This window comes from Gadus morhua, chromosome 20, assembly GCF_902167405.1.
Source record: "Gadus morhua chromosome 20, gadMor3.0, whole genome shotgun sequence".
Taxonomy (NCBI): Eukaryota; Metazoa; Chordata; class Actinopteri; order Gadiformes; family Gadidae; genus Gadus; species Gadus morhua.
The window spans coordinates 11,267,974-11,292,569 of NC_044067.1; the positions used below are offsets into that span (position 1 = coordinate 11,267,974).

General features: G+C 47.8%; 1 protein-coding gene across 2 annotated transcripts; it reads left to right on the plus strand.

The window, feature by feature from the left end:
- Positions 1-1,412: 1,412 nt before the first annotated feature.
- On the plus strand, positions 1,413-22,804 carry fhip1b (FHF complex subunit HOOK interacting protein 1B). Of its 2 annotated transcripts, XM_030343575.1 has the most exons (13): positions 1,413-1,791; positions 4,277-4,416; positions 7,933-8,659; positions 9,551-9,961; positions 10,904-11,134; positions 14,224-14,469; positions 15,226-15,393; positions 15,760-15,839; positions 16,235-16,404; positions 16,935-18,512; positions 19,749-19,927; positions 20,913-21,075; positions 22,272-22,804. In XM_030343575.1, the coding sequence occupies exons 3-13, from the start codon at positions 8,531-8,533 to the stop codon at positions 22,613-22,615; spliced, it is 3,699 nt and encodes a 1,232-aa protein (XP_030199435.1). In that variant the 5' UTR covers positions 1,413-1,791; positions 4,277-4,416; positions 7,933-8,530; the 3' UTR covers positions 22,616-22,804. The 2 variants fall into 2 exon arrangements, with proteins under 2 accessions (XP_030199435.1, XP_030199436.1); XM_030343576.1 differs by lacking the exon at positions 4,277-4,416.
- Positions 22,805-24,596: the final 1,792 nt, after the last annotated feature.

Genomic DNA, 24,596 nt, shown 5'->3' on the forward strand with positions numbered 1-24,596 from the left:
TCCTTTGGGTGCAGCAACAACGATGACCTTACCTGATTTGCTAACACAGGCAAGGTTGTCAAATCAGCATTGAAACTTCTCCGCTACCTCAGACTGAAAAGTTTGGTATGGATCCAGTTGTCAAAACATTTTCTTACAGGTGCATTATCGAGTATTTTGACTGGCTGCATCACAGTGTGGTACGGTAAGGTCTTACACAGTGTTGTCAGGATAGTACACATCATTGGCAGGAAGCTCACTGCCCTACAGGAAAACTACCACGCATGCTGCCCCAGGAAAGCTCTCAGGATTATTAAGGACTCTCACCCGCCAGCACATAAACTTCTCGCTCTGCTGCCATCTAGCAGGCGATACCCGAGCGTCCGGTCTGCACATAATTGAATTTTGGATATAATGGGATTTTGTTTATTTGCGATACTATTACCCTGTAATATACTTATTGCATTCTAGTATTCATATATACATACTTATTATTAAAACACATCCTATAATGCTACAGCTCACTTGTTCTACAGGGGGAGGAGACCACTTGGAGCGGGAGAAATGTCTTGAACACCTAAAACCTTAGGGCACCCCAGTCTAGGGGGAACTTCATTCATTCTCTACCAGAGGCTTCCTATATAGGGCATCTATCTGTCAGAGGGAAAGCCAGAGGGAACCTTTCAATATTTTCTCTGACATAGGGGCTCTCTGGAGCACACTGGAACACATAATGTTCTCTCTATAGGGCCTTCCAGAGGACAATGACAAAGGGTCCTTTTCTCTAGAGGCACCGTGAGGGCACTTTGAGTTTTTTTAGAACCAAAGGCGAGTGTATTTTTGTGTTTGTTTTGTGCAGGCCATTGCCGAGGATGTACAAACTATGAAGCATCCTACTTCAAGGTCACAGCACAATGTTACGATACATTGAAGTTGCAATAAGTAACCTACAACACTGTGTGATATACTATGCACCAAACACAGAGGCAAGTCCTTGTATGTGTTAAACGTTCTGTAAATAAAGTAAATTCTGATTCTCATTCTGATGTTAATGCCTTGCCTTTTTATTTCAAACTGTTACTGGCAAATCATAATAAAATACATACAATTCAACATTTTAATGTTCAAACATTTGATTAAATGGAAAACGGCCAGAAGATGAAATGTATCTTTACGTTAGGCCTAAACTCTGGCCTGATAGCTACTGTCCCAGTCCCAAACGTGGAATCATTCACTAGATTAGAGTAATTCCTCTGTGGACCTATTGATGTGATTTCAATGGTTCGGATTACACTTTCATTGTGTATGAATGACACATTGACGCATCTTCCCTTCACTTATGATCAAATTGGCCTCTTCCTACGGACCTCACCTCTATGCAACGGACTCACCATAGCAGCCCGACCGTGGCTCGCACATCCGTGCACATAGCGCGTCATAGCGTCCCCTACGTGTGGGTGTTTGTGTGACAGCGGAATCCAAGTAAGATGGCTGCGGAAAAGGGAGAGTGACTGGGAAACCACTGAAGGAGATGTGTATCTCTTGCGCAAGACTGCGTGGCATGTCTCATGAAGAAGTGGTTGTTTACGTCGTTGCTGTCAGCGCATCGGCTGCGGATAGCGAGCCTGCCTACGACCGTTTATCTCCGCGTTAAACGTCCGACCGCTGGGCTGATGTGGTGGATTTATCAAGCAGCCAGCTACTAGCCGCATTAGCGTGAAGCTAACTAGAAGCCGTGGTTTTGGGAATTTACACCCTCCACCCCTCTTCAGGACAGGACCCCCGACACTTGAGAACCCGTGGGCATTCAAGGTAAGACACTCCTGCATGTGATCTGTGTCAACGTTACAGCAGAAAAGTACTGCAGCTGTTCCCAGGTCAGCTGTACCTGTGAGGGAGTCCTCTGGTAGCTTGGGCTTTAGCAGCGCCGAGCTGGTTTGAATAACGGGCACACTGTTGACATCTACGGGTTTTTGCTTAGTTGACATAACGTTAAGGCTTTCAGTTGAAGTATTTGGAAGCAATATCACAAAACAAATCGTCCATCAAATCTGTATCGTGGATTGGATGGTTACTGTAACAGCTCTGTGTAAGGGGCAATGTGTGCTGCCATGCATCTGAATGTTGCATCTGAACTGTACATGCAGTGCGGGGATTGATGACTTTCATCATCATGTGACACGTAAACGATTGTTGGGTATTACACATTAATATGTTGTGGTTTTTCTAAATGAAATCCGCTGATTATTTGTAATTTCTATCATCTTTTTTAATGTAACAAATGTGTGTACTCACACCAACTCATTCTAAATTACTGAGAACATACATACAAACACACATACACAGCATACGTACATACACACCATATATGCATACATCCATGCAACAATATGTATGCCTACATACATATTGTACGTACATGCATACACTATAGCATCACTTTCGAAAATGCATTATACGGGCTTGGTTCTACTTCTGTAAATACACAATATTGTCTTTGTTTTTCTGAGGGCATACTATCAAAGCCTTACAAAGAGAATTTCCATTAGCTTGTAGTCCTTTCACTCTGCTTTCCTTTTATTTACTGGAGAATGGAATAACGGTCTTCTCCCGTAGCTGAAAGAAAGTAGAGCTGTGCCAAACTAGAGCATGCCAATGTTTTGTCATAACAAGGACCCGTTTATATTGAAAGGGCATATGCTTCTCAGATGGCCCCTAATGGAGTTATGCTAGATCTGATGATTGACATGTGTGGACATGTAACTTGCAGTTCACTCATCCAACTTATTTGCAAACATAACGATACCCTGGTTAAGCAGGTTAGCTGCCGGCGCTGGAACCTGCAAGTGAACTTGGAACCTGTTCTGCATTTTATGGTTCTGAAGTTTTCCCCTAGGGTGGAAATCATTTACCAGTTTTATTTTTTTTCCGAAGGCACATTATGGAGCAAAGGTTATGTCAGATACATAACAATCCTGTTTTGTGACTTTTTACAACAGCATCCAATGAGATGAAACTCTACTTTCTCTCTACATTAAATGAAGCATTTCAATCTATAAGGGGAGTCTGGGTTTAAATCTAAGCATAATCATAGGAATTTGCCCCTCCATTAAAACATATGGGCAGTTATTGGATTTCTGGCTGCTTCTGTTCTTCTGTAGTGTTCTCTTAATGAAGTACACAGGCTGGGTAAGCGCCAGGGGTTTTGGTCTTGGGATGTGAAGCTCTTCTGTAACCTCAACCTTCCCTGACCAACAACCACTAAAGTTCAACCAGATTGAGCTTTGAAGCCAAATCATCACACTCACTTTGGATTTGCTCAGTGCATCTCGAAACCATTCCTGCAACCTACAAACTATAGGAACTAATGGAGTTTAAAATGTAGTGCTGAACACACAAGAAAGCCTAGCGGAAACCACTTGGATTGCGTCAAGGATGCAGATTATACTAGCTTCAATTAACTTGCTACCTTGGCCTTACTTGAACAATTTGCCAGAGCCTCATACATTAGAGTGGAGGACATGTTTGACTAAAGAGAGTAGAAGTGCATCTCAAGATCCGAATCAAGGCACAATGCTTCCCACTCCTTCAGAGCTTTTGTTTGTTTGGTTTTACATGGCTAACTGAAAGCTGATCACAGTACAAGGGATGCTCTGTTAAACTCCAGTCTGCAGTCATTTACACATGCTTTCTTGGTTTATTACTGCTAAAATAACTTTGCCTGAGTGAAAACAACACATATCTGTAGCATTTACTAGCTATACCCACTCATTTGAGATCCATTGATGCACCCTGCTTCACATAGGTTTTAGAGACCGAAGAATGCATTAGAGATAAAATAAGAGCCCTTGCATTGTCTTTGCAAGAACGTTGTCTATTAAAGGTAATAATTAACTACACTCCCGAAACAGATTCCTCCTCAGGCAAAGGCACAAGTACTTAAACTGCTAAACATGCAAGGGTTATAAAATAAAGTTGTGTGCACAGGTTTTTTCTTTTCGAAAGGCAATCAAACAAATGTGTGGATGAAATCAGCCAGGCAACTGGCCATCATTGTCCTCCCACTGCCAGGAGAACCCATTACTAACACTTTGAGCTGGTATTTCTAATCTCCCCACTCAGAATTGTGCAGTGAAATAATGAACATGCTCCTTAATCCCCACTAATATGCACCAATCCTCCACTTGGGGAAGGATAAGAAAGTAGATAAACTGATCATTGGAATGAACTCTGTAAAAGATGTTGTGTTACCACGTCCCTTCTACACAGCGTCAATTTCCACATCTGTTGCATGCAGGTACATGTCCAGATCCTAGTTTGAACGGTCCCAGGCTACCTCAAATCCCAAGATCCACTGAGGCCATGCCTCTCCCTTTCCCTCCATCAGGGCCAACATGAAGAAATAGTCCACCCTGCTGCTGACCAGCTATAGTTCAGGTACGGTCGCTTGTTTAATTCATAGCCCCGTTTCTTTTCCCTCTACAAGCCACGGTTTCCATGTAAATTGTGAAGGCATCCTATGAGGGTAACCTACTTTCTTGACTCCCGATCCGTTGCTGGGCTAAGTATAGCCAGGAGTATCGGTACACTGCATATTGTGGGGAGTTTTCAGAATCCTGTGCTCCATCACTTAATCGGGCCCCTATTTTCTGATTTGTCCTCCCATTTTGTGGTACAAAACAAACGTGGTGTATATGCCGCCGCGGTTATCTCGGCACAAGGTGGTCTGCAACTGACCTGCTACATGCCTATAATAGTCGACCCACCGTGACTTTTTCATTTTGGTTTGCGTGACTCAAACATTCCGAACGCTGCTTGTCATTTCCAGTCCATTCGTTAGCTGGGATCTGCGCTCTGATGGCAATTATGTGTGGCGGGTCAAGTAAGTACGGACCTCGTGTACACTAATCCACTTTGATTTTACATAGCTTGTCTGACAAAGATAACGAACATTAAATCGTTAGAATTTGATCACTGATCACTGGCAAATATATGAGTTGTGATAAACCAGACGCATACATATTCTAATATCTTATCAAATTATCTTGTGCAAATAATTGTGCAGTTCTTATTCCACTCTCGGCTCAACTCGACTATCCTAGCCTAGCCTATCACAAACAAACAAATATGTGACCTAACTTAACCTGCATCCACACCACAGGTTTCGTAGCTGGCCTTAACTGTGAACCACTCAGCCTTGTGTCCCAACAGGTGACTAGCACAGTGTGCCCTCACTCCCCTGGAATGGGTTAGGCACAGGTCTGTGCGTGGCCATGCAGAATGATTACAGTTACCGTGCCATCGAATGTTAGGCCTTGCGCAAGAAGCTGTCTGGCTAGCACCAGGCGAACTCTAATTGATAGAAATAAACAAGACTACAAGGGACGATATTGTGTTGCTCGACTGTCATTTTGGATATTAGAAGAATGGACACAATGAATGGGACTGGGAGTCATTTAAAAAGCAGCTTTAATCAGGTTGACCATATCTGCAGTAGCGCCGATCTCATCTTGTTACGTCCACTTAAGCCATCAAAAGAAACTCAATAACAGTCGATCAATGTCGGATGTCGGATATATAGAGCAAGACAAAAGGATCACAGCATATTTAAGGGAAAACGCTGATACTTTCATGCATTTTAATTATTCAAAAAGGTAAATAAATATATTTTATTTAGCCTACATAAAATGTTGAAATGTGTTTTAACTGAAATGTGTGTTTAATTTGGCTCTGGCGGGACTGACGTTACTATAGTTGGTACACATTTACATTACGGTCGGTATGGGTGTAGCCCCAGGGAGAAAAACTTCTGTGCGTCTTACGAAGGTGGACTTTGCACCTTTTCCAGTTAAACAGTGTGCTCTTTGAAAGGCGGAGCTAGTTTGCCTCTTCCTCAAGCCCTGACTCCAGTCAGCTTAGAAAGTTAGCTGGACAATAGCAAGGACATAGTGCAGTGAGTTTGTTGTTTTCTCTTTCCGTAATGAGGCAAAAAAAGGGTAAAGTGAAGCTAATTTCTAAATTTATTTTTCCAATTATGATTTTCTGTTCTCAGTTTTGGCCGACGGCTGTTTGCTTTCTTAAAGAATGCCCCAGCCCATTGACACAGAACTGATGTCAGAGAGGCCAAGCGATCCCCACATGACTCCTGGAAAATAACCGACCAACCGTCCCTCCCTCTTTCTCCTAGCTAGTTGTTTCCTGGAAGTTCAGGGTGGGGCGTACTGGGGAATTAGAGTGCTTCTCTGTCATCTTCCTCTAGTGTCCTGTACCAGGGCTCTTTCAGGGCTATGGTTAGAAAACATTGCTCATGGTTGCTTCAGCCTCAGTCCTGGCACTAGGCTTGCTGGTATGTGGCACCGACAACTGCCCTTGACCAAAAAAACTATCTTCAGCGGTCTTCCTCAAAAAAATCAAAAATCCTTCTGAAAACAATCTTTAGTTTATTTTGGCCACAGTACCTTTATGTTGAAATAATCACACAGGGTGCCAAAGATGCAGCATTTGTCCAAAAACAGTACAACGCACACTCAATTCCCAGTGGCTCTTGATCAAGTCCAAATGTTGCCCTGCCCTGCTGAGTGGTGTGCTGTTTTCTTGTGGAGCATTGTTTCCTCAGTTTATCACAGCATACGTATGATGTGTGTGTTTGGGGAAGGAAGAAAGGAGGGATAGAAGGGAGAATATTAAGTTATAATACCGCCTATGCGTACCATTTTCTACAATTATATTATGTTCATTGGTTGTCCATTTTATTTCATATCTTTAGATTGAACCAACTTTTCCATAGTGGCATCATGTGCCAACTTTGTATTTTCTGTCGGTGTTATTGTTTTCTTATGTTAATATTCCCCATACACAATGGCTATGAAGGAAAACATTTCCATTAATGCCCATACATTTCGAAATGCATATTGCACCAGCTTTCCATGCAAAACCAACACATTAATTAAAGTCAGTTTCTGATGGTATCTTGCATCCAGCATCTGATGTTAATTGAATTGATGGTTGACATTTTTCTTCAGTCACAGTGGTCATTTCTCCCTTTGCTCGTGCTACCCTTCATTCTCCATTGGTAAATCGCATCTTTTTCACCAGTGGCCACTCCACTCCAAACGCTTTACAATATTGCCTAACATTCACCCATACATTCACACTCTGACGGCGGCGTCAGTCATGCAAGGCGAGAGCCAGTTGTCGGGAGCAGTTAGGGCTAGGTGCCTTGCACTCCTCAACAGTGAGGTGTAGGAGGAGCCGGGGAGTGAACTAGCCACCTTGCAGTTACTAGCCAACCCGCTCTACCTCCTGTGCTACCACCGCCCCCATTGCTTACCTTATGCGGCCCAGCTCAGGCCAAAGGGCTTTGATATTTAGTCCCTTGTTTTGCCCATTCTTCACATCCGTATACAGTATAGATACGAACTGTGCATATCTTGGAAGCTATCATAGCGGTACCAGCAGCCTGTTATGTAATATGACATTGTTTCTCCTTCAGGACAAGGTTTCCTGGTCAAGGTTTTTGAGCTCTGAGGTGAACAACACATTGCCGGTCAAACCATGCCAGTGTAAACAAATTGGAAGCTATTGGTCATAGTCATGGTCATGGAGGATTGATGCTGCTGTTGTTGTTGTCATATTTCTGGACTCCAGAGAGAAGGTGTGGAAATGTTAGGGGAAAAAAAAAGAAAACGTTTTGACCGATAAGGGTTTGTTAGTCCATCCTTGGAAGGTTTTCTGAATGCTTGAATTCAAATTTCATGACGCATATCATAATATAATCGCATCAGACACATTTGCCAGCCAAATAAGGGCTAGCCGAAACCCTGCTCTAATCTGTTTCTTTGCATGTTCATTGGCGTTGTGGACAAGGACACCTCAGTGCAGGTGACACGACACGACACGTACTCATGTTAAGTTGTTAATGATTACCCTTCTTTTGCTCTTTCCCTCCCACAGAGTAGAGTGGCTCCGTCCGGCCGCCTCTATGGAGTGGTGTCGCCTTCAGACTGGATGACAGGATCTGCAGAGTTGAGCTGACCCCCCCTCCCCCCCCCCCCCCCCCCTGCTGGGGAGTGGACCACAACCACCTCCCAAGCTGACCTTTAGACCTCCTAAGCCAAAACCTCCCTGCTGCCAGTCGTTCACCGGCCTCTCCCAACAACAAGGAAGAATCGGTCCATCCTTAACCTCTCACCCCATCCCTCCCCCTCCCCCTACTCCTCTCTCTACCGGTCTCTGTATTTACCTTCTCCTGGTTGATAGATAACTGTCCCTCCTCCTCCCCCCCCCCCTCCCTCCTTCCTTCCTCCCCTACCTCTCTCTCCCTCCCTTTTCCTCCTGTCTCCTTTCCTTCCTCCTTCTCCCTTATATCCTTCTCTGGACCCCCTTCCACCCCCCTCTGTTCCTCTATCTTTGGGGGCCCCTTCCATACACGTGAGCGCCCTATTTTGGACTTGGCCTTCAACACGCCTTCACAGGCCTTCCGACCTACTCCTCCACCAACCCGCCCCACCCACCCCATCCCCCACCCCCAGCCCTGCAGGCTCCGTCCAGCATGAGCTGGCTGAGCCGCCTGAACCCCCGGGGGCCCGCCGGTCGGTCGGGTCGGAGCGCGGCCCCCGCCGGCCCCTGCACAGCCGACCCCGAGACCTGCCTCATGGTGTTTGAGAACCACTGGAGACAGGTGAAGATGGACACGCGCACACACATGCACACGCACGCTATGATGACGAAGCAATGAATTGATTCGGATTCGCATTCATCGATTCTTTGATTTGACAAAATCATTAATAAAAAACACAAATAAATGGACGGATCAACATCATCTATTAAAAAGGAATTTGAAGGTCATTATTCTTCACTTATGAAGCAGGGTTTGTTCAGTAATGATTGAAAAGTATACTGCTTCCCCTAAAGGGCTGTTTCGGGCCGGTCTCATAACTGCAGAGCATGTAGCTGATTCAAACTGCCCTAATGGCATCTGGCTACATTCCCTGCTATCGGCCTGTCGAAAATCAATGCTCAGAGTCTCCGGACTGGACCGAAGCGGCGGGCTACTCTGATGCATGCTTTCAGGGTTTGCCATGTTATCGATTACTTCTACTCTTGTGTGTCAGAGAGAGACACGGAGGTGGGAGGGGATGCACTTTCCACTCGATTGTGAGTGCATTAGAAGATGGCATTATGTTACGAGTAGGTGTGTCTGCGTACCGCGTGGCTATCCAACCGAAGGCGGCCTGGCTCTGTCGTAGGCCGTGCTCTCACCTTAGTAGTATTTGACATGAGGCACCGCATACCGCTACACAGAAGAATTATTCCATCAACCGACCCAACCTGCCAACGTTTTCCAAGTCTTCTTTTATTTCCCCCCCGCGTAGCTTATGGTATTAAGTTGCACAACCAATCCTGTGTAAACTTGCAGGCCGTGGAACAGATTATCTGCCTTCTTCTTCCACCTCTGTGAAGCCAAAAAAAGAATGACTCACTAAACTGAAACGCCTAGCTTCTCCAGGCATGCGGGCGGTTTCTCACGGCGCTCTCTTCCTCTGCCCCCCCCCCCCCCTCTCCTCCTCAGGTGTCCTGGGTGGTGGAGCAGCGCGAGCCCTCGTCGTCCAGCGACGACCTGGCGGCGGTGAGGAACCACACCGACCAAATGCTGTGCCTGCTGGCCGAGGAGCGGCCCCGGGACGGCCCCGACAGTGGCGGGGCGGGGGGCCCCCCGGCCCCGGGCCCCATCCTGGAGCTGGTGGTCACGGAGGGCATCCTGGAGCGGCTGGTGCAGTGGCACCTGCGGCGCGGCCTGGACCCCGACAGCCAGGGGGCGCTGCTGAAGCTGTTTGAGATGCTGATCGGCCAGTCCCAGCAGCCGCTGCTGCAGCACATGGCCGTGCTGCAGCCGCTGCTGGGCCTGCTGGGGGCCTGCGCCGACCCCCAGCTGGGCTGCCCCCCCGCCCTGGAGAACAGCCTCGTGCTCCTGCTCAATCAGGTAGGGGACCCTGATGGACAGGACGGACACACACGCACACAGACAGTACAGACAGTAGCCTGCAGTCATTAAAAATATACCAATCTTTAAAGTAAATGAAAGTGAATGCAAATGCATTGTGAAATATATTTATTTTTATTATTTATGCATTGCCTATAAAGTAACATCAAGTCCTCCTGTAACCATCAGGGCCACAGAGCTTCAGGACCCTCTACAATCTCTACGCTACCCACACAGTGAAGAGTGACAGGACAGTGAAGAGAGACAGAACAGTAAAGAGAGACAGGACAGTGAAGAGAGACAGAACAGTGAAGAAAGACAGAACAGTAAAGAGAGACAGGACAGTGAAGAGAGACAGAACAGTAAAGAGTGACAGGACAGTGAAGAGAGACAGAACAGTAAAGAGAGACAGGACAGTGAAGAGTGACAGGACAGTGAAGAAAGACAGAACAGTAAAGAGAGACAGGACAGTGAAGAGAGACAGAACAGTAAAGAGAGACAGGACAGTGAAGAGAGACAGAACAGTAAAGAGAGACAGGACAGTGAAGAGAGACAGGACAGTGAAGAGAGACAGAACAGTAAAGAGAGGCAGGACAGTGAAGAGGGACAGAGCAGTGAAGAGAGACAGACAGAACAGTGAAGAGGGACAGAACAGTGAAGAGAGACAGACAGGACAGTGAAGAGAGACAGACAGGACAGTGAAGAGGGCAGGACAGTGAAGAGAGACAGACAGTACAGTGAAGGGAGACAGGACAATGAAGAGAGACATGAAATTGGGCTGAAGAAGGGAGGGAATGCAAAGTAGAATAGGAGGACCAGAGGTGGAAATTGAAACTGGGTCGCAGAATCTGTTAACCTACGTGGTTAGCACACTAGCGAGTTTAAACTCTGCCGTTTCCCTAACCAAGTCCTCCCCCCCCCCCCCCCCCCCCCCCCAACCAGGTGTGTGTGACCATGGCCCGGCAGCCCGTGGTGCTGGAGATGCTCTTCCGGGCGGCGCCCATCCAGCAGGGCCCGGCCAACCTGCTGATCTTCTCCCTGCTGGTGCCCTTCATCCACCGCGACGGCGCCATGGGCCAGCAGGCGCGTGACGCCCTGCTGCTGGTCATGGCGGCCTCGGCCAGCCACCAGGCCGTGGCGCGCTACATCGCCGAGAACTCCTACTTCTGCCCGGTCAGTGGATGGGGGAGGGCAGGGAGGGCAGGGAGGTGGTTTTGGGGCAGGTTCGGATGTGTTGCCTCAGCGGTACGCTCGCATATCTGACTTAAAGGTGACATATTGTACCACCAGGTATGAGTGTGATTAGCCATTACAAGCCGTTTCGAAAATCGGCCTCTTCTGACATCACAACGGCTTGTAATCATCCGAAGACCAGCTCGAATCTGGGTGACCGGTTTAAGTTCTTTCGCTTCATGTTTGCGTGTTTTCTGTGAGCGCTAATGGCAAACTCGGACTCGGACAGCACTAGTAAACAACATTATAAAACATCATATCGGAACACCCACATTCTTGGAAAATAGCTCTAAAGCTTTCAAGTCAACAGCTTTGTGGACTGGCCACTGTAGAAATCCATGTATTAAAATCCCCTTCTGAAAGCTTAATCCCTAGTAGGACTGCCGGATCCGACGTGAGCATAGCGGAAATGGTGTCCTTGGTCTTTGGTGTTGACGACTCGTTACAACCCTGTGTGATGCCAGGAAATCCTGAACTGGGGAGTTCAGGCTTGATCCCTCCACTTATTCATTTCCTGCCCATTTTTTGTCTTTGTCTCTCTCCATGTTAGTTGTTGTTTTCTTGAGTGGCGTAGGTATAGTTCAAGTTCTTGATTTGTCACTTTGAGGGTATTAACTTACGAACAGACAAAATAAATACAGACAAAAATAATATAAACATTAGCAGTTCTGGATACATAGGTATATTCATGTGATTTAATGACAACAACCGCAGACAAGTTAATTGTAAAGTGTTGACATTGTAAGTAAAGCTCTTGTGTTGAAAATAACTGAAAATGAGTTGCCTTAACAATACCAATAGGCGATGGAGGCTTTGTTTACCTCATTGACAACTTGGCATCATTAGGAACTTTGATCTGGCCCTGGGCGACAGTTGGCATCACATTTAAATTTCATCCAAGTTCAACTTGGATCGAAATCCACTACAGATGGGATTCATTAGTTAGTCTCATCACTGGAACTCAGCGAAACGACAAATTGTGCAAATGTCCAACAGCAATGAAATGACTTGCAGTGCTAATCTAATCAGGCCATGGTTTCAACAACAGGTTTCGTGAGACTTTTCTTATGCGAGTGTGGTGTATGTTTATGTTGCTTACACAGGCTGATGCAGCACTGATCGCAGCTGATAATGAACAAAAGGGAAGTGTGTGTGTGTGTGTGTGTGTGTGTGTGTGTGTGTGTGTGTGTGTGTGTGTGTGTGTGTGTGTGTGTGTGTGTGTGTGTGTGTGTGTGTGTGTGTGTGTGCATCCAGCTAGATACGAATCTCCTCTCAGATGTACTTAATGTTCGACTTTATGTTTGCAGATATTTTGCTCACATTTTCTAATAACATTTCAAAAACTCTTATCTCATTTTATCTTTAAAACAACCTTAAATGTCATCTTGACCCAGGCTTGGATTGTGTATTTAAACCAACGTTTAGTCGGTTAAATGCACAATCCAAAACTGGGTAACTGTTTTGGATTGTTCATCTTTTAAATGAACTGGGTGGTTCATTTAAAAGATGCACACAAAGTGTAAAAAAAAAGAAAAGTAGCCGCAGTCACACTACAAAGTAAATAAAATATATTGTATAATTAGTTAAATACATATCAAACATTAAATATACAATAGAAAACTGTTAAAGAACATTGACTGAATTTTCTAGTGTGCAGGCAGTGGTGGCTGAATAGGCCGACCTTCTGAACCATGTGAGGTCCTCTGTGATGTGCATATTCTGAGGAGGTTGTGGTTCATGGGTAAAGATTGCAAAGGACCAACCAAAACCAATGTGTGCTGTAGTTTGTCGAACGCTAGGCTAGCCCTACTCCAAAATACATACTCTGGCTTCTTTGGACTGCTGCACGACTTCAACCAAGGAAACAATAGTATATATCAAACTGACAAAAAGCTAAGATACTGGCCGCCTGCCATGGCTTTGTGTATCACGCGTATGATTTTTGCCTGAAATTTCTTTCTTCCCACCCTGCCCCCTCTACCTGTACTGTATATCTCCTCGTTCGCTCGTTGCCAATGCGCCCTCGCAACACATTCGCACACAAACACACACACCCTCACGTACGCTGAATAATGTATGAGTGTCGGTCTGACCTACTTAACGGGCAGAAGGACCAGTGGAGGTGCCAAAGCACCAAACACTAGGGCCACAGCTGCCTCCTATTGCGAGAGCATCGCTCCTCTTCTCGCTAGCAACATCCTTCTCGCTCTATTTACTCCTCCCTCCATACCCCCCCTCCCCCCGTCCTGTCCCGTCCTGTCCACTCAGCCCACAGCACATTCTCACTACCACTGAAAAATATTAGTTGTGATGTATCCTTCTACCCATCTATTATGTGTGTGTCTGTGTGCGGTATCTGTCTCCTTTCTACATAATGTGTTGCCGGGATGGATACTGAGTCGAGTGGTGATGCGGTTGGTAGGGGTGGGGGGGGGGGTTCTAGTGAGTGAGGTGTTGCTTCTCATCAAGAGGATGCTTTGATCTATCACGCCCTCCTCCCTTTCAGTTCCCCCAGGTCGGAGCACTCCTGTCAGTGTATTCGGGGGGTGTGCCTTGGTGTGTTATTCAGCTCATCTCTTCAGCTCATTGATGATGCCCGGCCTGTTAAAGACAATTTTTCCACCATTACCACCATTAACGCATGCTGGGATGTATTCCCCTTAGGCTGAAAAGCCAAAGGCCTTGTTTTGATCTGTTCCCGATCAAAACACCATGTACCTGAATGTCTATTAGAATTTTTTCAGGAGAATTTCAATGCAAATGTCAGGATACATTGTTCAGACATTCGGCCCATCAGGAGAATATCAGGAGAATATCAGGACTTTCACAAATGTCTGAAAGTAGCTAGTATCTACATACTATGTACATACAGGTATGGTTGTACAAGACTACGGCCCCTCTGCAGTCGCCAACAACGACCGGCCCCAAAAAGCTCATGAGGACTAAACCGTCACGTCTCCCCAACCGTTGACCGGATAACCTCCCCCCCAGCCCCGATTGACCGGCCTTGTTTTCCATCCGTCCCCCAGGTGCTGGCCACGGGCCTCAGCGCCCTCTACTCCTCCCTCCCCAGGAAGATCGAGGTGCGCGGCGACGACTGGCATGCGCTGCGCCGCGAGGACTGGATGGGCGTGTCGTCCCTAGTGCTCTTCATGAACTCCCTGGAGTTCTGCAACGCGGTGGTGCAGGTGTCCCACCCACTGGTCAGCTCCCAGCTGCTGGACTACCTGCACAACGGCTTCCTGGTGCCTGTGGTGGGCCCCGCGTTGCACAAGGTGAGGAGAGGTTGGGGGGGCGGTGGTCTGGACTAGCGGTTCTGGAGGTTGTCCCAACCTCCGAGTGGGAGGTGGGGTCAGGTCATCACTTAAGCCTGGTTTGGTTGTCACCGCATCTGAGCATGAACACGACGACGTATTCATTGACCTCATGCACTGTACATATTTCTCCTCCTCCTCACGCAGAGTGCGTGACCTGCTGTTTATGCCCTATTAAGGCAAAGCAGAGACTACGAAGGCCACGCCCCTTAACAAAGGTGCATCGCGGCGACTTTCTATTAAACATTAGGGTGCTTCGAGAAAGCCCTGGGGCAGGAAGTGGTCGACGGTTAAGGCTGAGCCTGCCACCCATATGATGCCAAAGTATGTGCAGCATGAGTCATTTAATTCTTGCAAAACGCAACATACCGAGGATGCCATTTAAGGCCAACTTGAGGCCAACAAGTCATTTGCATCTAATTTCCTGTTTAAAATGATTACTTATTAAGATTAAGTCTGCCAGGTGACTAGTACATTCCAACTGCAAATAGCATCGATGACACAATCGAAGCGTCCTCGAATGACCCACACCATGGCAGATCAAATTCTGATGGCCGACACACATCCTTCATCCATGTAATCACGTCATACTAAACCGATTATACTGGTTTCCTTTCCACGCACATAGCATTGGTTTAGACACGGCATTCATTCACATCCATCTCTACCCTTCGTTGACCGTTCCTGTTGGTTCCGTTTCTCCTCCCCGGCGTCCAGTCGTCTGTGGATGAGATGATCGCCAGCACGGCCTACCTTGAGCTGTTCCTGCGCAGCATCACAGAGAAGGCCCTGCTGAAGACCTTCCTGCGCTTCATCCTGATGCATCGCCACGACAACGACACCATCTTGGACACCCTGCTCACGCGCATCAGCAGCAATTCGAGGGTGAGTGGGAGTGTGTTGAGGGCCTGTGTGTGGATGGGTGGGTGTGTTTTGTCTTCTCGGGCGTCAACGTTGTTGCCCGATGGCTGTGGACAGTTCACACAAATTTCTACCAGCAGAGCAAATACAAAACACACAGTGCAACTACTATATTAAGTGGCTAGATTTGATACACGAAGGCTTTCTTTATATTTTGTTCCAGGACCTTGTACAAGAAGGTTCATAAAAACATTTCATGACACATTTGAGAAGACTCGAGACGCGTCCCATCCTATTTTGGGTTGCCCAAACTACTTTTGCATTTTATTACTTGTTATGTGTTGCGATTTGCATGCAAGGTAACAATAGTAACGTGGTTGTGTCCCACAGCTCTGCATGGTGTCCCTGAGCCTCTTCAGGACCCTCCTCTCCCTCAACTGTGAAGACCTCATGCTGCAGCTGGTTCTCAGGTAATCCCCGACCCACCTGGCATTCTGTTACCCCCGCAGACAAACTAGTGGCAGGGCTGGGCTCCCACTCTGAGGAATTGCTGACCCTTGCCTTGTCACTGCCATCACAGGTGATTGACAGGTGCCTCGACAAGCAAGAAGTTGATTTGGTTGTTTCGTTTTTTAGAACCGAGCTCTCTTCTGCTTTTTTACTGCTTCTCTCTTTGCAAATCTCGAGTCTTACCGACAACGGCTTTAAATAAAGATGTAACACTCAACGTAAAGTACCAAAAGAGGAAGCACCTCGGTATTGAAAATGTAAAAACGATGCTCTACTGGAAGCAGATCCTCAAAGAGACCAATGTCCGACTGAAGGTTATACCAGGTGTCCCATTGTTGTATCCTCCCCCCCCCAGGTATCTACTGCCCTGCACCCACGTCATGCTGAGTCAGCGCCGGGCTGTCCGAGAGGCCGACGTGTACGGCAAGTGTGCGGACAAGTTCCTGTCCCTCATCCCCGAATGCTGCCGGCTGAGTGCAGCGCCCCCTGGTGAACGGGAGGACGACGTTGCGTTCTGGGGGAAAAGTAAGCCAGTGGAAGAGGCCCGAAAATGCTGTTTCAGGAAATGAACACACACAGAGACATCCGGGGGTGGCTCTCAGTGCTGCCTGAGATCAGATACCCTAGTTCATACCTCTTGGTTCCTTGTCCTCTGTTACTGTTACTATAACAACGGACTCGGGGCCAGAACACGTGAATCACATTGAAGTCGGGTTGTGCAATTAATGTAATTTAGATTTTTGGGTCAAACGATCTCCAAACTAACATAATACATTTTTTACTTAGTATATTTATTTTATTCATTAATTGTTTCCTAGAAATTGCAGAACAAGTAGATATCTGTACATTATTTTCGGTTTGAAAGTTGGGTTTATTTTTTCCTATTTTCAAAGTACCCAGGTACAAAGTGTTTTTTTGAGAGAAATGCTGAATATATGCATTGTGTTTAAAAACAAAAAGAAAATCATTTGAATAATCGTGGTTTCAATATTGACCAAAATAATTGTGATAATGGTTTCCTGATGATGTAGTTCGTTCCTCCGTGTTCTCCTCAGCGCTCAGCAGCCCCAGCGCGGGGTCCCCCGTCCAGCCGCGGCCCAGCACCCCGTCCCGCCTCGCGCTCTTCATCCGCCAGCAGAGCAGCGGGGGGGTGTCGGGAGGGGCCTTGCCGACCCCGACCAACGCGGAGGTGGTGCCCTCGTCTCCGCGGGGCGGCGGCGGCGGTGGCCCGCCCGACAGCCCGGACAGCCCCATGCACCAGCAGCAGCAGCAGCAGCAGCAGGTGTCGGTGGACTGCCTGGACTGGGAGTCGGGCTACCTGGACTACCTGCGCGACGCCCGGCGGGGCATCGAGCTCTGCTCCTGGGCCTGCCGCGACTGGTCGGCGCCCTACGACGGCGAGAACCCGGCGCCCGGCGCCGCCCCGCCCCCACCGCTGCTGCCGCCGCTGACGGCTTGCAACCCCTCCATGGCCGTTTCCCACGAGCACTTCTCGTTCCAGCAGGGGGGCGGAGCTGGCGGCGGCGGCGAACCCCCCGGCCAGCAGAGGGCGGCGGTCGTGGCGGCGGCGCGCTCGGAGTGGAGCAGCTCGGAGCGGGACAGCGGCGAGTGGGACGTGACCATCGGCAAGAACCACTGCATCAGCCTCACGCCGCGCTCCAAGAAGCGCAGCCTGCAGCGGGAGGAGCCGCTCGCCAGCGCCGTGCCGCCGCTCTTCCTGCCCGCCGAGGCGCCCGCCGCGGCCCGTGACTCTCAGGCCGCCATCCCCCGCCCCGCCTCCTCCTCCTCCTCCTCCTCCTCTTCGGCCCCTCGCCGCCCGCCGCCGTCGTCGACATCCTCGTCGTCGTCCCACCCCGCGGCGCTGTCCAATGGCACCCTGGCGCCGGCGGAGGAAGGGTGCTTCTCGTCAGACAGCCGGGACAGGGGGATGGAGGTCAAGAAGGTCAAGCGGGACTTTGGGGAGCCTCCTCTACAGCAGCAGCAGCAGCAGCATTCGGACGAGGGCTCCACCCAGAACAGCTCCGCCTCCCTCCTCGCCCGCTGCCCGGCGGCCACGCCCCCACCCCGACACCGTCAGGACAACGGCCACCTGAGCGAGGACGAAGCGGCGGCGGCGGCGCCACGGGCCAAGCCCCGCCCGGCCCAGAGCTCCCGCACCCCACCATCATCGGCGGCGGCGGACGTCGACGGCGCCGACCCAACCGGTGCCGCGTCGCGCCTCCCCGAGCCGCCCCCCCAGGACCCCAGGCCGCAGTCGGTGGAGAGCCTGATGGAGGAGCTGCTGCAGCAGGCGCCGGCGGACCAGCTGCTGCCCGGGGACTCCAACGGCCAGGGCATCAGCATCGAGGCCTTCAACCTGGAGCTCAGCGAGCTGGAGGCCCGGGTGAGGGCGCGCAGCCGAGACGCGGCGCCGGACGACGACAGACGCCCTCCGGCCTCAAGGCAACAGCAGGAAGTGGACGAGGAGGAGGTGGAGGACGAGGACGAGGAGGAGGAGGGAGGCCCTCTGCTGTCCGGACCCCCGGAGACGGATCAGACTACCCTGGGGAGTGGAGGCGAGGTCAGGGTGCTTGGCTCTGTGGTGAGCAGCCCTGCCAGACCTCTGGGTCAGCCTGCCAGCCAGCCCTACACAGGTGAGAATGTGGTGAACTCGGGAACACTGATATGTTGTCTTATGAAGTTTTCAACTTGGCGGGGCAGTGATGGAATGTCGTTTTGTAGGAGATCCATTATAACTAAAATGTGCAATTTTTAATCTACCATTAAAATGTTCATCTGGAAGATTTTCATGTTAATCGATGCATGTGACTGGTGACTAAACCTATGGTCCACTGATGAAAGAACTCGGGTTTGTAGCATTATGAATGTTAAGATCTGCTGGTTGGTGCATGGTGACAGAGTTTGTATCCCTGGGAACAATGTCGCTTAGCCCAAAGGTGTCGCTATGACAACTAAATAGAAATATCCTAGGATCATCACTTTAAGGGAAGACCTAATTAAATAAACTGTTGCTACAGTTAAATATCTGTCCTGAACTTTGATGTTTAAATGTCTGTCTAGTCTTACAGTATCCCACCTAAAGAACAGTATTCTCAAGACCAATTCAACCATTAGTCATTACTGTTTGAAAATACCATGATGGCTTAAACACAATTGCTTACGAAACATTTCCGAAATGAGTGTCTTCTGCTGGCCAAACTAAAAGGACTCCTCTGGGATCTGATACTTAGTATTGGACAACAATGGACATCTACTTCCATTGTTCCAAAAATACATTTGTCTGTTTGCCAATTGCAAGATGGAGAAAGTGTAAGAAGGAGACCAGCGTTGTTGCTTTTATCTTTTAATTAGACTGTATTTCAGTCCCAGTATTTGTAATGTATAGGATAACTACCTACACAACAAGCTATGATATGATATGGCTACAACAGACAATTATTCTCAGTCTGTTAATCCATTCATCATTTAAGATCAAAAAGTCCGGGATAGTGCGAATACCATTTAAAAAATTCCCAGACTACAAATTATCTGTCTTATGGGGGCACATGGCTTCCTTGGCAATATAATGTAAGTATGCAAAAAAACGATGATCCTGACCAAATACTTGAATCAAAGAAGCATCAATCAAAAATGTTTGGGTATTTGTACTGGATAAATAACCTAAACAATGAATCAATTATCACAATTAGATCGAATACATTTCTCTGTCGGATGGACTCTACGAATAATAACCGAAATCGTTGCAGCCCTACAACGTTGGCTCTGTTCATCAGCGTTAACAAAAAAAAAAGCTAGTTTTACACCCGCCAACACACCTGTTGTTGTAACGTAATCTGTCATCTCGCCCACACTGTGCTTCCGTCTGCCAGGCCCGTTCATGGTGGTCCTGTTTGCCAAGCTGGAGAACATGGTCCAGAACTCCCTGTATGTCAACATCCTGCTGACGGGCATCGTGGCCCAGTTGGCCTGCTACCCGCAGCCGCTGCTCCGCTCCTTCCTGCTCAACACCAACATGGTCTTCCAGCCCAGCGTCAAGTCCCTCCTCCAGGTATCCCCCCCCCCCCCCCCCGGCCTCTCTTTTCAACTAAAAGTTGAAAAAAGAGGCGTTTTTTAATCTGAGAAATGCCTTCCGTGCAGATTTCAGTTCATCTTTTAACGTCTTTATTCAGTGTATTTCAGGGTATTTTTTGTACAGTGTGGCTCACCGGGTAGGGCGCGAGCCATTAAGGCCCGGTCCTTACGGCCGAAACCCGGGTTCGATTCCTGCCCGTGGTCATTCGCTCTCCCTTTCTCCCATACCTTCCTGTATCTTCATGAGTAAAGCATTCATCTTTAGAAGAGAAAAATAAACTGTTTGATTGCTCCGTAGATAGATGCACTTTCCTTTGTTGCCTTCGTAGTTTTGTGTTCTTGTTTGGAAAAATGTGGCACTGCTTGTTAGTCAGGAGTTAAACTCACTCCCCGACCACCTATTGTTTCTAGCCAAATTACATTTTTGGAATACATTTGACTGGTATCAAGACCAGACTGATCTGCAAAGAGAAACGGAATATGAACTCGCGTGATCGAGATAGTTTCACAAAGCTACTGTGACATTCTTCTACTTGATACTAATTGTGATCTGCTGCTTGCACCAAACCTATGGTCCGGAGTTGAATGTACAGTAGAAGAATGTCACAGTAGCTTTGTGAAGCTATCTCGATCTTGCGAGTTCATATTCTGTTTCACTTTGCAGATCAGTGTGATTGGTTTAGAGGTGCATGCTGCTCCTCTTTCAGTAGTGTTGTATTATAAGCTATTGGGAATCTGACCCACTTAAAGAACACCTTGTCCTTGGTGCACTGTTCTCTCTGGGCTGCCCTCTTGAGCCCAGAACAGACAGGTAATAGCTTTATCTCTGCCATATTCCAACCTCGTTGCATCCCGAGGCAGTCCATTGACGAGACAGGGACACATTTGCACCTCAAAGTTTGGGTTGAGGTGCAAAAAACAGACTTCGCTTTCAAACCCATAAAAAAAAATAACTCCTCCAGGTCCTTGGTTCGGTCAAGAACCGGATCGAGGCGTTTGCGGCGTCCCACGAGGACTTCCCCGCCATGCTGAGGAAGGCCCAGCGGTACCTGGCCGCCCGGGGGAAGGTGGACTGGACCGAGTCGCCCACGGCAGTGCCCACCCTGCGACGCTCAGATTCACTGGGTGAGAGCAACCACACACACACACACACACACACACACACACACACACACACACACACACACACACACACACACACACACACACACACACACACACACACACACACACACGGATGTTTAAAAAACAGATTATAAATCAAGCATGTAAATATAAACCTTCTTGGCCCTGAAGCTTGTCAGCCTTTGATGGTGGCAGAGAAAAATTACTATGCAGGTGAGTTGGGGAGGGGGTGTTGTTGGACCATCTGGGCCCATACTGCACCCACTAATGAGTGTGAGAGCAACCGCAGGACACTGCCAAAGTCAGCTCATTGTGACTCGAGGCCTGGATCGGACCCTAACGGAAGCTCTCCCAACCACTCCCTGGTTCTCAAACAAAGGCAGCCCATTGGCCGGTTTCATCACATTCCATGGACCAAAGCGGTCAACACATCGAGCCAAGCGGCTGGCGAATCATATAAACATGTATTTAAGTATAGAAATGAAGAAAATCATTTGGCTAACAAAGCTGTAATCTGACTGGACGGGATTCATTCCAGAGGCCATCATTCAGCGGGTCACAGTTGTAACTGGGGGAGCTCTGAGCGCAGCGTCAAGGTGGAAAATCAGGGTCAGCGCTAAATAAGGATTCTGCATTCGCCTCCAAGGGAAAACAGCGGCATGGCCAATCATCCTATCATGAGTGGATGATGATTATGATTTTGATTTAAATACTATGCAACAAATACCTGGAATAAACTCCCTGAGTATTTAAGACTTACCCTAACTCTGACCCCTTTAAAACAAGACTGAAGACTTTTGTGTTTGCTGTAGCTTTCTGCTAAATCTAAAATACATTGAACTTTCTACAATGAATTTCTTAACTTTGCTATTTTATTTTATTTATTAATTTGATTGTATGCAATTTTTTACCTTGCCTTTGTTGACCTTAATCTATTTTATTATTTCATTTGATTGTATGGGAAGCACTTATGAGTCTACCTCGTGTATGAAAAGGGCTATATAAATAAAATTGCCTTGCCTTGAGTGGACCACTTAAGTCCAGACGTCCAACGTCCAGGGAATCATAAATGAGTCACTCTCCTAAGATAATTGTCACGTTGAATTGCATGTCGTTAAAATCTCCACAAAGGCAACAACTCGCCGTGTCGTTTGTTCTGACCCCTTCTGGGTTTGTCTCTTCCTGTCCCGCTGCAGTGAAGAGCCGCAAGCCGTCGCTGGGCGACCTGATCCTGCGCCACACCAACAGCCCCACGCGGGCGCGCCACGCCGCCCAGCTGGCCCTGGCGCACGTGCGCGACGGCGGCCAGTCACTGCACAGCGCCCTGTTCCGCGGCGGCTCCGGAGGCGGGCCCAGCATCGGCGGCGGCGGCGGCGGGGGCGGGGCCTCGAGCCTGGAGCGGCAGGCGGAGGCGCTGCGGGTGAAGAACGCCGTCTACTGCGCCGTGGTGTTCTGCGAGTTCCTCAAGGAGCTGGCCGCCCTGGCCCAGGAGCACGCCGTCGCCGTGCCCTTCGGCCAGAGCCAGGCCGCCGAGGAGTGAAGGGGGCGGGGGAGGTGGAGGCACCACGACCACCACCACCCCTGCGTTTACCCTTCTACTTGGTACGACCCGAGGCCGCAGGCTCGCAGCCGGCGAGGGTCACAGAGGTCACAGCTTTAGGGCCCGTCGCTCGCCATAGGTGCACTGCCATTCTCCTACCACACGAGGTCTGGCTGGAACGCGGAGGTTACCCCTACGTTGCCATAGGAATAGAAACACAACAAAAAGAGGGCGGGGGGGGGGGGGGGGGGGGGGGCGGCTGGCTTAGTCGACAAATAGATCTAGTAAAAATAAATGTGACATTTTTCTTAGACGACGGCGTAGGATATCTATGTAAAGTGGAGTGTGACACCGTTCAACTCCGGCTACTGTGCATATCATGTATATAATATTTATGTATGTATACTATATATAGAAAGTATTTGTAGATTCTCTAGATTTCGGAGTTTGTATATACACTACATGCCATAGTTGTGTTTGGCCACACGAGGGCCACGGTTAAAGGAGATCGCTGCCGTACTACTCAGTACATGCCTGCACTCAATTTCAAGACTGTAGGGTGTGCTTTTGTGGGAAACCATCGACACGCAACCGATAGTTCATCTTTATTTAGAAGAGAAAAACATGGACAATGGTGACTTTCAATTCACTTCCATTGGTTTACAAATCTCAGCTCGGCTTAAGCAGTCACTGAAGTTAATTGATATTGTGTCAGACGCCAGTCATACTTTGTTAGAGTATGGATAAGGACTCTTAGCGGAGAAAGATGCAAGAAAAAAAAAATAATGAAATGAATTCACCAATGACCTGGGAGCATAAAATTGCTTTGAGTCTTTGGGTTTTATGATTGGTATTTTTCAGCATTTCAACACGCATCATGTAATCTCAGTGCAGATTTGGTTCATTGAGTGTGGTTGGAACTGGAAATTTTAAGTCTCAGTTTCCTAGTTTTTATATTGTTTGACGCCATCTCAATGCCTGCCTTCATCATCTTGTTTAGGAGACATTGTACTTTTCAAAGGGGGGAGGGGGTAGGGTTATTAACATATCAGTGAAATGGGAGAGCAGTGTCTTTTGTATTATTTTTTTCATGAGTGTGTGTTTGGATCCACACGTTTCAATTTAAAATGCCATTCTCCATCTCTTGAGGCCGTGATTGCGCGGTGCACCTGTTGTTGTTTTTTATTTCACACTACCGACTTGAATGATTTTGCTTTTCATTTAAGCTGGTTCTCCTGAGGCATTTTCAAACGTGGTTTTATTAAGTCTCCAAACAGTGGCGGATTGAAAAGGGAGTATTAAGCGTATTGTTGGTTAAATGTTTTTGTTTTTTGGTTGCAAAAAAGGGCCCAACTAGACAGTCTGACTGTCGAGTTGGGATTTGAACATGCTGCTAGTAAGTTAACACTATAACCAAGTATAATCAGTGTCATGGCTTTTCGGTTCTGTTCTGATACCAAGTTATTTTAAGAGTAGACTTCATGTGTTGCAGTAGACAGTTATACCTTTTTTTTCGTTCACCTTTGTTCGATTTGTTGCCAAGACACTATAATCACTTTATTTTGTTATAATGAGAAAAAAAAAAAGTTTTAAGTTAAACATGTCATTTGTGACTACACCAGTCTAAGTCAAAGTCCTTCTTTTTTATTAGCGCTGCATTTTCTAACGAAGAAAATATTTTTATTTGCGCATAATACTAACTGACTTATCTGTCTGTGCCATCTCTTATGTGTTATCTCTAGACATCTACCATCTACCGTGTCAAAAAAGGTTTAGGTATGTTCCAGTACCAATTTAAAAACGGGAACAAAAAAAAGTTTGTCATTCAGTATTTCTTTCCAGACGTTTTCTAAGGAATACCAATTCTAGAAATCATACCAGGGCGTTTATATGGTGGCAGAGTTCTGTTCTCCACAGGAGCCCCAGCTCCGTGGGCTTTGTCTGTTGAAAGGCTTCACACAGGGGCCGAGAGGAGGGGAAG

Coding starts and splice junctions, on each gene's coding strand:
- fhip1b (XM_030343575.1), top strand. CDS start 8,531: ATGAGCTGGCTGAGCCGCCTGAACCCCCGGGGGCCCGCCGGTCGGTCG. Junction 15,840..16,234: donor ATGCTGCAGCTGGTTCTCAG/GTAATCCCCGAC, acceptor TCCCCCCCCCAG/GTATCTACTGCCCTGCACCC. Junction 21,076..22,271: donor GCGACGCTCAGATTCACTGG/GTGAGAGCAACC, acceptor GTCCCGCTGCAG/TGAAGAGCCGCAAGCCGTCG.